The sequence below is a fragment of the Ctenopharyngodon idella genome, chromosome 7 (genome assembly GCF_019924925.1).
Source record: "Ctenopharyngodon idella isolate HZGC_01 chromosome 7, HZGC01, whole genome shotgun sequence".
NCBI classification, from domain to species: Eukaryota; Metazoa; Chordata; class Actinopteri; order Cypriniformes; family Xenocyprididae; genus Ctenopharyngodon; species Ctenopharyngodon idella.
The window spans coordinates 18,735,772-18,748,474 of NC_067226.1; the positions used below are offsets into that span (position 1 = coordinate 18,735,772).

Sequence of the window (12,703 nt, forward strand, 5' to 3'; positions counted from 1 at the left end):
GGCATTGAAATAATCTAGTGTTCTTGTTTATTTTTTATTAATTGAGCACACATGGTAATCGCCTCAGGCGTGTTCTGGGATCCTTGTTGGTGGTATAAGTCACAAACAGGCCCGCATGGAATCTGCGCCCACAGAAAGCTCTGGAGATTTGAAGCGCCCATCATTCTACAAATGAACCGCCTCCCTGCATGGTTGTTTATTAAATATTTTGTTGAATTTGATTAATGCTTCATATACCAGAGTAGTAGATTCTCCGCTTATATTAAAATATTACCATTAAACAATCTGATGATTTTCTCCAAAAAATCTGTCGAGGCATTATAAAAAAAAAAAAAGTCTAGAGATACTCTCTGGTCCCAGCAGTGTTATTATAATTTATGAAAACTAAACAGAAAATTGAATTTCGTTAAATGAAATAAAAAAATTACTGGAAAAAAAAAAAAAAAAAAAAAACGAAACTAAAATAAAAAAACACTTTTATAACCCGAAAACAAACTAAACTAAAATAAAAATGACCATGAATTTTAGTTTTTGATACATGGTATGTTATAAAACTTGAAACCTTTACAACCCACCTCCATTAAACATGAAAATGCCCCTAGACAGCAATAACACAAGACTGTGCTGAGAAATTTCATTATTTAGTTACACCAGTTTACTGTTGTTAGACTGAAACTAGAAATAACTGATGCTAAAATTAAATTACATTCAATTGAGATGAAAATTTTAAATTGAATACAAATACTATATATTTTTTTTTTTAAATCAAAATAATGATAACCCTGGGGCCCAATAACAAATCATGACTAATACAAAAAGTTGGATACTGGAGGAATGTGTAGAAAAATGAAGCAGTTGAAGATAAAAACAAGGTATTGCTTAGGGTGGCACAAACATTGAGTAAAGCCAGCCTGTTTGGCTCAAGGCTCTTCTCTAAACACACGCGCACACACACACATTAGGTTTTCATGTTTTATGGGAACATTCCATAGACATAATGGTTTTCATACTGTACAAACTGTATATTCTATCCCCTAACCATAAACTTACCCATCACAGAAAACTTTCTGCATTTTTACATTTTCAAAAAACAGCATTTTGTATGATTTATAAACTATTTTCCTCGTGGGACCAAAAAATGTCCTCATAAGGACAAGGATTTCGGATATTGACATTTTGTCCTCATAACATAGGGTTTACCAGGACCCCCCACACACACACACACACACACACACACTGCTGTCATGCCGTTACTTAAAGAAGCACAGAGCCATCATCTTTGTTATGTTCTCAGTTGTTGCAACAAGGACACACATAGACTTACAGGACACATAAACATGGATAGACACAAAAACGCAGACAGACACTGAGCAAAAACAGGCATGTGCCGACAAATAAAAAGTGAAGTTTATACTCACATGTACCATGTGTGCTTCTGTATCTGTTCTAACTGTAAACAGAGAAAAACACATGAGCTAAACCATTATCTAACCATTAACAGAGCCAAACAAAGACAGCAGAGCATGACAATAAAAGCAGTGAATCCATCTCTGAACGTCAGGCAGTTTCCTGCTGGCTGGCTCTAATCTCTCTCTTGTGTCGCATCCTCTGATCTCTCCAAGTTTAAGTGTGGAAGCTACAAAGACATGTACATTTCAGCAGCCAGCTAATTAAAGCCGTGGCCCGCAGAACAAAAACAACAGCCATAACAGCAGCAGCCCATGAGAGTGAACGGTTATTCTGCCTGTGCATGTAATACCAACAGGAATAACTTTAAGATGAACTGAAATCATTCTCAATTTTTTTTAGCAACAGAATCAACAGAATATGTGACTGGTGTGTATCCATTCAGAAGCTATAAACATTCAGCACTTGACCTGATCCAGAGACTGTGAGGAATGACACACTGAACTAAATATTCGCTGGTTTACTTTTATATGGCTGAGGGGCAAATTCACTGGATAGTTGTGGGACAATCACCTGTATCACTTAGTCACCTAGTTACCTGTATTCCAGTTTCCAGTGCTCCTTCCTATGTAATTTAGGCATATTTTAGATTTGCATACCACAATTAATATCAAATAGAAAGCAGGCATAAATGCAATTTCACTTAAACCAGTGGCTCCAAACCAGGGGACCTGGGTCCACTAGGGGGCCTCAGCAAACTTCCAACGGGGTCTCAAGATGACTGAAATTGATTTAAAATAAGACAAAATAAGCATGCAAATTAGCTAAAATGATTTATTTCAATATATTTCTTATCTTAATTCACCCCCTCAACAGCTTTTTGTCTTTGAAGAACCTAGGGTTCCCACAATCTTGGTAGTTTCATTTTAAAAGTTTGATTTCTAGACATGGAAAAGGTCATGTCAGTTTATGTTTATAAAATCTTGAAACTCCATTGGCATTTTTACAATAAATGTATTTTTTTTTCCCCTAGTTGTCAAGCTAAAAAAATAAAAAATAAAACTAAAATGAAAATTGAATTTCGTTAAATTAAATTAAACATTACTGGGAAAACCTGAAACTAAAATATATTATATATATATATAGTTCAGAAATTGAGTAAGCTTATTTTTAAATATCTTTATCCAGTAAATAATAACGACTAGAAACATCATGTGAATTTAAAAAGTTTAAAAAGTGTGGTTAAAAAGTGTGGGAACCCTGAAAAACAGTCAGCTCTTAAAACTTCTGACACTTAAATTATTAAGAAATTATTTATTAAAAAAAAAAAAAAAAAAACAAAGATAAATATTTGTCATTACAGCATATGTCATTACAGAAAACCTATAAGCCTAGCTATATTTGTGCCACAGCAATGATTTAAAAGATTAGTTTTTTGTATTTTCTGTCAGCGTTGGCAGCAGTAATTCATCAAATGATGATGAAACTTGCAATCTGCAAGATCATGAATTGCACCATGCAAAATTGCATTTAGCACAGATTTTGTGCTTTAAATTCCTTTACAGAATCAGGTGCTACAACAACAGTGTGTGCAGATAAACGGTGCCATTATTCTTTATTCATTATTATAAACTCCCCATTGAATGTGTGCTGACATGACAGCGTTCAAGAAACAATAATGATACATTGTCCACACTTCTGTAAAACTGTACTACTTTTAGTACTCAGCAATACTCTATTGGATTGTTTTAACTGGATCTATAAGATAATATTTCAAACTGGCAATAAGACAGTATCGACTTCCTTCCCACTCTGGAATCATACAAAAGATCTCTTTTATATAACTGACAAACCGCACAGGAAATGGGCTATGTTTGGATCCTTCCTAGGAGAGCACTATTGTTTTCAATCACTGAGAGATGTGGGCAGTGAAGACAGCTATCTGTTTTCTCTGGAAAGCAAAAAAGGAAACTGGAGCATTTCAAAGGGTTGGTTAGGACAAGCTTATAAACCTCTTGTCACTCTAACATGTTATAGGGAAAAGGGGGGCTGCTCCGAAGCAGAACAATGAAAACAGTAGCTAAGGGAAAAGAGCAGAGAGATGAGGAGACCATGAAAGAGAGAAAGAAAGAAAGAGATAGACAGAAGCGCAGACACGCAAGCTTTTTGAAGCTAATGCGTGAGATCCGGACAGACAGGATGGCTGGATTAGTTCTGCCGTGTGTTGACCTGAAGTGACAGCTCAAAAGCAGAAGAGTTCTCAGACTCATAACACTTCTTTAAGACAAATCAGCTTAATATACTGTAAATGTCTGTAGAGCAACCAGCCAACCAGCATCTTTAGACAGTGTAGTGCACATGTAAGCTGTCACCACCTTTGATTCCCTATGCTACATGAGCTATTTAAGAGAAATCTGTTTTAGAAACTCCTATGGTATCAGGTTTTAGAAAGTTTGAACAATGATGAAATTGTCAAAAATCTGACCGTGAGTCTTTTGGTGGCGTCCACCTCGATCATCCCCCTCAGGAGATTCTGGCAGTCTGGAGGAATGAAATGGGGCATGTGAAAGACCCCGAGCTTCACTTTCTCCAGCAAGTTCCTCAGGTTGTCATCGTCGAATGGCAAAGCACCCTGACAGAGAGAAATATAGTACATGTCAGAACTGTAGTACTCATAATTAGTGAGAGGAACAAAATCCCTCCAGTGTTCAAAGTAATGTCAAACCAATATGTACTGTATTTTTCAATGGTTGATTCTTAAATTACTTTTGGTACCTCCAATCATGAATATTTGAATCGTTCCAAAATTCTGGGTACGTTTTTACGTTTTTTTTTTTTTTTCGGTCATATCTTTGATGCCTCTTATGCTTACCAAGGCTGCATTTATTTGATCAAATATACAGTGGGTACGGAAAGTATTCAGACCCCCTTAAATTTTTCACTCTTTGTTATATTGCAGCCATTTGCTAAAATCATTTAAGTTCATTTTTTTCCCTCATTAATGTACACACAGCACCCCATATTGACAGAAAAACACAGAATTGTTGACATTTTTGCAGATTTATTAAAAAAGAAAAACTGAAATATCACATGGTCCTAAGTTTTCAGACCCTTTGCTGTGACACTCATATATTTAACTCAGGTGCTGTCCATTTCTTCTGATCATCCTTGAGATGGTTCTACACCTTCATTTCAGTCCAGCTGTGTTTGATTATACTGATTGGACTTGATTAGGCTCACAGTGCATGTCAGAGCAAATGAGAATCATGAGGTCAAAGGAACTGCCTGAAGAGCTCAGAGACAGAATTGTGGCAAGGCACAGATCTGGCCAAGGTTACAAAAAAATTTCTGCTGCACTTAAGGTTCCTAAGAGCACAGTGGCCTCCATAATCCTTAAATGGAAGTGTTTGGGACGACCAGAACCCTTCCTAGAGCTGGCCATCCGGCCAAACTGAGCTATCGGGGGAGAAGAGCCTTGGTGAGAGAGGTAAAGAAGAACCCAAAGATCACTGTGGCTGAGCTCCAGAGATGCAGTCGGGAGATGGGAGAAAGTTGTAGAAAGTCAACCATCACTGCAGCCCTCCACCAGTCAGGGCTTTATGGCAGAGTGGCCCGACGGAAGCCTCTCCTCAGTGCAAGACACATGAAAGCCCGCATGGAGTTTGCTAAAGATGGTGAGAAATAAGATTCTCTGGTCTGATGAGACCAAGATAGAACTTTTTGGCCTTAATTCTAAGCGGTATGTGTGGAGAAAACCAGGCACTGCTCATCACCTGTCCAATACAGTCCCAACAGTGAAGCATGGTGGTGGCAGCATCATGCTGTGGGGGTGTTTTTCAGCTGCAGGGACAGGACGACTGGTTGTAATCGAGGGAAAGATGAATGCGGCCAAGTACAGGGATATCCTGGACGAAAACCTTCTCCAGAGTGCTCAGGACATCAGACTGGGCCGAAGGTTTACCTTCCGACAAGACAATGACCCTAAGCACACAGCTAAAATAACGAAGGAGTGGCTTCACAACAACTCCGTGACTGTTCTTGAATGGCCCAGCCAGATCCCTGACTTAAACCCAATTGAGCATCTCTGGAGAGACCTAAAAATGGCTGTCCACCAACGTTTACCATCCAACCTGACAGAACTGGAGAGGATCTGCAAGGAGGAATGGCAGAGGATCCCCAAATCCAGGTGTGAAAAACTTGTTGCATCTTTCCCAAAAAGACTCATGGCTGTATTAGATCAAAAGGGTGCTTCTACTAAATACTGAGCAAAGGGTCTGAATACTTAGGACCATGTGATATTTCAGCTTTTCTTTTTTAATAAATCTGCAAAAATGTCAACAATTCTGTGTTTTTCTGTCAATATGGGGTGCTGTGTGTACATTAATGAGGAAAAAAAATGAACTTAAATGATTTTAGCAAATGGCTGCAATATAACAAAGAGTGAAAAAAATTAAGGGGGTCTGAATACTTTCCTACCCACTGTATCATAAAAACTTATTATTATCAATACTGAAAACAGTTTTGCTGCCTAATATTTTTGTGTAAACCGTGATGATTTTTTTAAGATTCTTTGATAAATATAAAGTTGAAAAAAAAGAAATGTAAAAGTTTTTATTGTCAATTTTGATCAATTTAATGCATCCTTGCTAAATAAGTATTGATTCCTTACAAAAATATTACTGACCCCAGACTTTTGAACATTAAAAAACACTAGAACACTACAAGAACATTACAAAAATGAACATTTAAATTGCTTTTTATATCATGTCTCCTCTTGAGATTTGGAAATACAGAAGGGAATAGACGTATATCTTAAAAAATAGTGGTAAAATTGAAGAAATAGAAGTGATGAATGCTTTGACAAAAAGAAAACACCCCCACTATATTTTAGAGAGCTTCATAAAGCATATCTACACAGGAAGTAGGACGCAAAATAAATAAAGAAAAGGCTGGCATAGTGAGATGATTGTGCTTTGATAATTAGCTTTGTTTTGTGCCAGATACACTTCATCATTTTCACATCAGAGAGACCCATCAGGGCCCCTGACATTACTGAGATGTCAGCGCTTGATAAATGACACAGAAAATTCACAAGCATGACTGACGACAGAGCCACGTAAAAGATGATATAATCAAGAAAAATTAGCAAAGTAGAAAGAAGATAAATAAAAAGAATGCAGATTATACCTCTAATGAAAGGTCTTTGAGCACTGAAAGATCAAAGAACAGGTTCCTGGGATATGCAGGAATAATTTGATTGGTTTGTGAAGAGGAAGCCGTTGTAATGGAGCACACAAACACAACAGAGAACAGGGAATCAATTGGCTTTCCAATTTCGCTGGGGTAAACTGTTCTGTTGGGATGGGATTGTGTTGGGCTCATGGTCTTGAACAGTAATTACACTCGGACCAGCTTGATTATCCAGTATCAAAGCAGGCCGTCTGCGTTCAGAGAATCAGAAGAGTTGTTGTCTGGTTTGAGAACGATTTAATTATAAGCTAGTGCCATTTGTCGCAGATATTTGATATTGGAAAAGCGAAACAAGCATGGATCAGAAAGTTGTAAAGTTGATACACAGCTTGGTGTTACCATACGTGTCCAATGGCCAGAGCTAAGCAGAGATGAGCGGGCATTTTCAATTACTAGAGCTGAGCAGCAGGCTTGCATGGGGGATTGTGGGATTGACAGCGGTGCCGAGTAACGGCAGATTCACACATACTCTTTGCAGTGTGTATGCAGTACGTATTGTAGTACGTATGCGATGCAGAAGCAGCATGAGCTCATTGTGCTTTCAAATATGACGTGTTTGCAGTGCGCAACTGATCGGCACCTGTATACCACAAACACAACATTTATTCATTATTTTATTGTTACTAAAAATGTTGTTTCAGCATTGTGATTCTCTTTTTTCACAGTACAGTTATACAATCTTTCATAGAATGAATTTATTATTTCTATATAGACTTATATATTAAGTTGCTCAGGCAAGTGGCAAAACATTTAAACATACTTTTCTTATGTTAAAAACACAAACATTTTAAACAGCCTGACTTCTCTTTTGCATTTAAATCTTTATACAAGAAATCCTGCGGGTCATAAATAACTTTTTTTTCCACCTCCACAAAGAGACGAGATCCATCCATTGTTGCCTTGCTTATCTAAATATGATGTAAGGTGTAATTTTCCTTACTTTACCCAGGGCAAAAAGCCGTATGTTGACTGTGAAACACAGTAGAGTTTAATTATATACATTTATGGTGAAATTACTACATTTTCTTGTCAATCCATGTTATTTTTATGCGAACAATGTGCCACTTTACAATGTGTCACTTTAATTCAGTGCATGCGGCACAGCAAAAATAGACTGGGAAATGGAAACGATTGCTGCACTGATGCATACGCACGACTCCTGGAACGCATTGCCAGACCGCATTCATGTGCAGTGTGAATGCACTGACCTGTTAACATGAGCACAGAAAAAATATGCACCGCATACGCACTGCAAACGAAGTATGTGTGAACCTAGCATAAGCAGTGAGAATGTCAAAAAGTTAAGGAATGATTAACTTGCAAATGAGAGGCAAAAAAATGTAGGATGGCAGCCAATCACTTTGAGGTGAAGCGACACATAGCAGTTAAAAATCAGCTGATAGTGTTTTCAGTGAATTCAGTTCACATACTCACACACTACAGTGTATATTCAGTGCCGTGCGAATGTATTCATACCCCTTCATTTTTTTCACATTTTGTTGTTACTACAGTGAGTGAGTGACATGACATGGGACCAAGTATGATGTCCCATATTTGGAATTTGTGCTCTGCATTTCACCCATTCCAGTGCACACACACAGCACTGAGTAGTGAACGCACACACACACACACACACACACACACACACACACACACACCGTGAACACACACCCGGAGCAGCCAGCAGTCGTTTTTGCTGAAGCCCAGGGATCTCTAGGAAGAGAGTGGATTCATTCACTCCCCCCACCTCAGTTGTGTAGTTTAACCTACCTTATGTTAAACTACTTTAAATAACTTTTTTTTCCCCCATATCAATCTACACTCTATAAACCATAATGACAAAGGCATAAACAGATTCGTGACTTTATTAAAATTTATAAAATTTATAAAAAAGGAAAAACTGAAATAAGCACATTGCATAAGTATTCAAACCCTTAACTCAGTACTTAGTTGAAGCTCCTTTACAGCCTCAAATGTTTTCTAGCAATAAGCGACAAACTTTACACATCTGCATTTGCTGATTTTCTCAAGCTCTGTCAGGTTGAATGGGGACCGTCGTTGGACAGCCATTTTCTGGTTTCTCCAGAGATGTTTGATTGGGTTAAAACACATGCTGCCCATTCAGTCCATTCAAAATCCAGCTGTCCATAAGCCACTCTTGCATTGTCTTAGCTGTGTGCTTAGGGTCATTATCTAGTTCAAAGGTGAACCTTCTGCCCAATCTGAGGTTCTTAATGCTCCAGGAGTCCGGACTAGGTTTTCATTAAGGATTTCTCTATATTTTCCTTCTCTATCGATAATTCAGTTTGGCCAAGAGGCCAGCTCTAGGAAGAGTCCTGGTTGTTCCAAACTTCATGCATTAAGGATTATAGAGGCTACATGCTTCTGTGAACCTTTAATGCAGCATGATATTTTTGTAGTCTTCCCCAGATCTGTGTCTTGACACAATCCTGTCTCTGAGCTCTACAGCCAGTTCTTTTGACCTCATGGCTTGGTTTTTGCTCTGATATGCATTTTCAGTTGATAGACCTTTTATTGAGAGGCGTCTGCCTTTCCAAATCATACCCATTCAATTTAATTTGCCACAGGTTAACTTCACTCGAAGTTTATTAACACCTACATGCAAAATTGGAATGCTCCTGAGCTACATTTCAAGTGTCCAAGGGTATGAAAACTTATGCAGTGTAATTATTTCAGTTTTATATTTTTAATACATTTGCAAAGTTGCCACAAATCTGCTTTTTTATTTGTCATTATGGTGTATGGAGTGTAGATAGATGTGATTTAAATTTAAAGTAGTTTATCATAAGGCAGCAACATTAAAAAATGAAGGGGTTTGAATACTTTCACAAGGCACTGTATATACAGTATATAGGCTATTATAGGCTAATGTTATGAAATATTTTAAGTAGATGCTGTTCTTTGAACTTTCTATTAACATAGAATCAAAAAAAAAAAAAAAGAAAAAGAAAAAGAAAAGAAATCAACAATAAGAAATGTTTCTTGAGCACCAGCATAAAATTCAGCATAAAATGCTTTCTAAAGGATTATGTGACACTGAAGACTAGAGTAATGATGCTGAAAATTCAGCTTTGCCACCACAGGAATAAATTACATTTTATAATTTAGTAAGAAAAACATCAGTTATTTTAAATTAGAATAATATTTCACAATATTACTGTTTTCACTGTATTTTGATGAATAAAATGCAGCCTTGGTGAGCATAAGAGACCTCTTTCAAAAACATTAAAAAATCTTGCCAACCCCAAAAAGAGATTTTTAAAGGTTTGACAAAAGCACGCCGCTCAAATTATAGTTTAATTCCCTCCTCCAAGATCTTGAAATCTTTTACAGGCTAAGTAAGGAAGAGTAAGAAGATAAAAGTAGATTCATGAAACGCTCAGCATGAAGAATAAAAAAGAGCTTTATGTCTGAACTTATGTCTGATATAAAGATGATTCACCAGCTGGAGTGGGAAACCATAGTGGAGCTTTGGTTTTGTCAATCTTTTGAGCTCTGACTACAGAGCTGGTATAACACCTTGATTCTCTTAAAACCCAGTTCTTGCTTAGCTGATTAGTCAGCATTGAAATATCTTTGTCTGGATTCTTCCACATCCTCTGATAGATTTTCACAGGGGAATTCTTTTTTCCATTGCATGCTGCTGAGAGGCTCAAATTTGTCATAAGGGCAGGGGGCTACATTACAGCAGAATTATGAGACACAAAATGAAGTCTCTGACACAAAAAGCTTTCACTCACCACCAAAAGTGCAAAGAGAATGACTCCACAGCTCCATACATCAGCTTTCCTGCCATCATATTTCTCCCCCTGTCAGAGAGAGAGAAGTTAGAAGTGAAAAGAAAGAGATTCAGAGGAAGCCTAATTATGAGAGATGCCACTGAGAGCACGCACTTACCCTTATAACTTCTGGACAGGCATAGTGAGGGGATCTGAAAGAAAACAGGACAATATGTCATCCTCACCCAACCTTGGCAAAAACACCCATTAGAGGGCTTATACACTGAGGAAACATGCAGTACACTAATTCAGTAATAACTCCTTGTGATTTGCATGAGGATCTTCACATCATCCTTTCTGACAAACAGCTCTATGTCCAACCACCCTATATATGCTGTTGTCAAATGATCCAATAATATAACATTATATTGTAATAACTTTCTGCTGGGAGTGTGTAAAACAGGCATATAATCATTTGAATTGTGTAATGCATATAAACGGCATTGCACATCATCAGAAGCAGTTCTCCATTTTTTCAACACCAATTCTCTATAAATGTCTGATTCTTCATTGCAGGTGTCATATACCATTATGCAGACTGAGTCTGTATTACATTAATTTAATGGTTTACTTTCTCTGCTTACTGCTCACTGTAAGATAAAGCTATTATTGCTGTTTCCAACACCAAATTGCAAGGTTTTTATACTAAATTTAGTGTTAATGCAAGATGCTCTCTCTCAGCAATTTCAATTTGCTTTTGTGCCCATTTTACACATAGCTGGTGCCTCATTTATTCTGGGTGAAAAGAAATATAAGCTATTACTATCAAAATAATGTGATGAAACAAAGTATTATAGTTTCTGTGAATATGTCAGATGCATTTGTTTTGCACAGTTATTTGACTGTATGACTATATGACTGTGCTATTATAAAATAACACTTTACAATAAAGTTTCATTTTAAAAGCATTAAATATTATGAACTAACAATAAACAACTTGTTTACACCATTTATTAATCTAGGTCAGTCAATGTTCATTTATAAATACACTATTGTTCATTGTTAATTCGTGTTTAACCATAATACACAAACTACACAGCTAAGTTAAGGCTATCTGTGCCTTATCAAAATTCAGTGTAAAGACATAAAGCCATAAAAAAAGCTAGGTTACACTTTATTTTAAGGTGTCTTTGTTACACTGTTATTTTACATTTAAGTACTGAGTGATATTAAGTAACTACATGTACTAACAATAGGGTTAGGATTAGAGTTTGGTTTGGTTTAGGGTTAGTTGCATGTAATTATGCATAATTTATAGTTATTACTATAGAAACTGCATGTAACATATGTAACCTCAGCCCTTAGTATCAGAGTATACAGTTGTAATTGCTGTGTAAATGCATTTATGCTATCTCTGAGCAGCATTAAACATTCTGTGTAAACATACCTAATGCCACTTCAGAAGCACTTCTTTGCCACCTTTCAATGTAAATTTGGCATTATTTATACAACTTCAATGTAAAAAATGTCTTTGTACATGTTTAAATTAAAATTAATCTACATTAATAAATGATGTTGTTTAGTGTTAGTTCATGATACCTAATGCATTAACTAATATGAATTTAAACTTGCTGTAAAGTGTTACCACAAAAAAATCGACTCCATATTTAGCAATAGTATATTTGGTTTACCCTTTAAAAACAGATCCCCTGTGACGGGGACATTTAGTTAATTACTATGACCTTACAATGCTACTCCCTAACAGTCAAAAAATTCACAAGACCACATTAAGAAACTCATGTAATGCACTATAAACAGATACTCTCTGCCTCATTATCTTGCAAACAAAACCACAATAACAGTTCCATCACTTTTTTTTTTCCCCTGCAGAAGCCTGATTTCTGTATGTGTGTCATGGATATCCCCTATGATAGGAACATGAGGGAGGATTGATATGGCAAATCAGGGAAACCACGGGGGTGATAAAGCTGTTGTGAAAAGACCCTGATGGAGAGAACTTACTCATTTAGACCAAGATGTGGATCATCATTTTCGAAGATATTTTGCTATTCCTCAAGCGCTGTTCGTCTGACTTGAGCGAAGCTGGTTAAGGAGTCAAATACACTGAAACTGACTCTATTTTTCTTATGAAATTAGCATGGTTTTTACTCTGAGCTAATCTGACTTTGTGCTAGTTAGTTAGTGCTGGTTATGCCTCAGAGAACAAGAAGCGGCAAAGAAAAGTTTCTTTGATGTTATTATCAAAACTTGCAAGCTTAGGGGACCCGGAGTAATGGTCCAAATAT

The 12,703-nt window shown here is 36.8% G+C and overlaps 1 protein-coding gene across 11 annotated transcripts in view; it reads right to left on the bottom strand.

The window, feature by feature from the left end:
• Nucleotides 1-12,703, bottom strand: part of brsk2b (BR serine/threonine kinase 2b) — a 141,134-nt gene that overhangs the window by 21,680 nt on the left and 106,751 nt on the right. For all 11 annotated transcript variants that reach the window (XM_051900904.1, XM_051900902.1, XM_051900905.1 and 8 more), the window contains exons 6-9: nucleotides 10,576-10,609; nucleotides 10,419-10,487; nucleotides 3,893-4,039; nucleotides 1,419-1,450 (exon numbers count right to left, since the gene is read on the bottom strand). In XM_051900904.1, coding sequence (XP_051756864.1) covers nucleotides 1,419-1,450; nucleotides 3,893-4,039; nucleotides 10,419-10,487; nucleotides 10,576-10,609 — 282 coding nt within the window. The remainder of the gene's footprint in view (nucleotides 1-1,418; nucleotides 1,451-3,892; nucleotides 4,040-10,418; nucleotides 10,488-10,575; nucleotides 10,610-12,703) is intronic.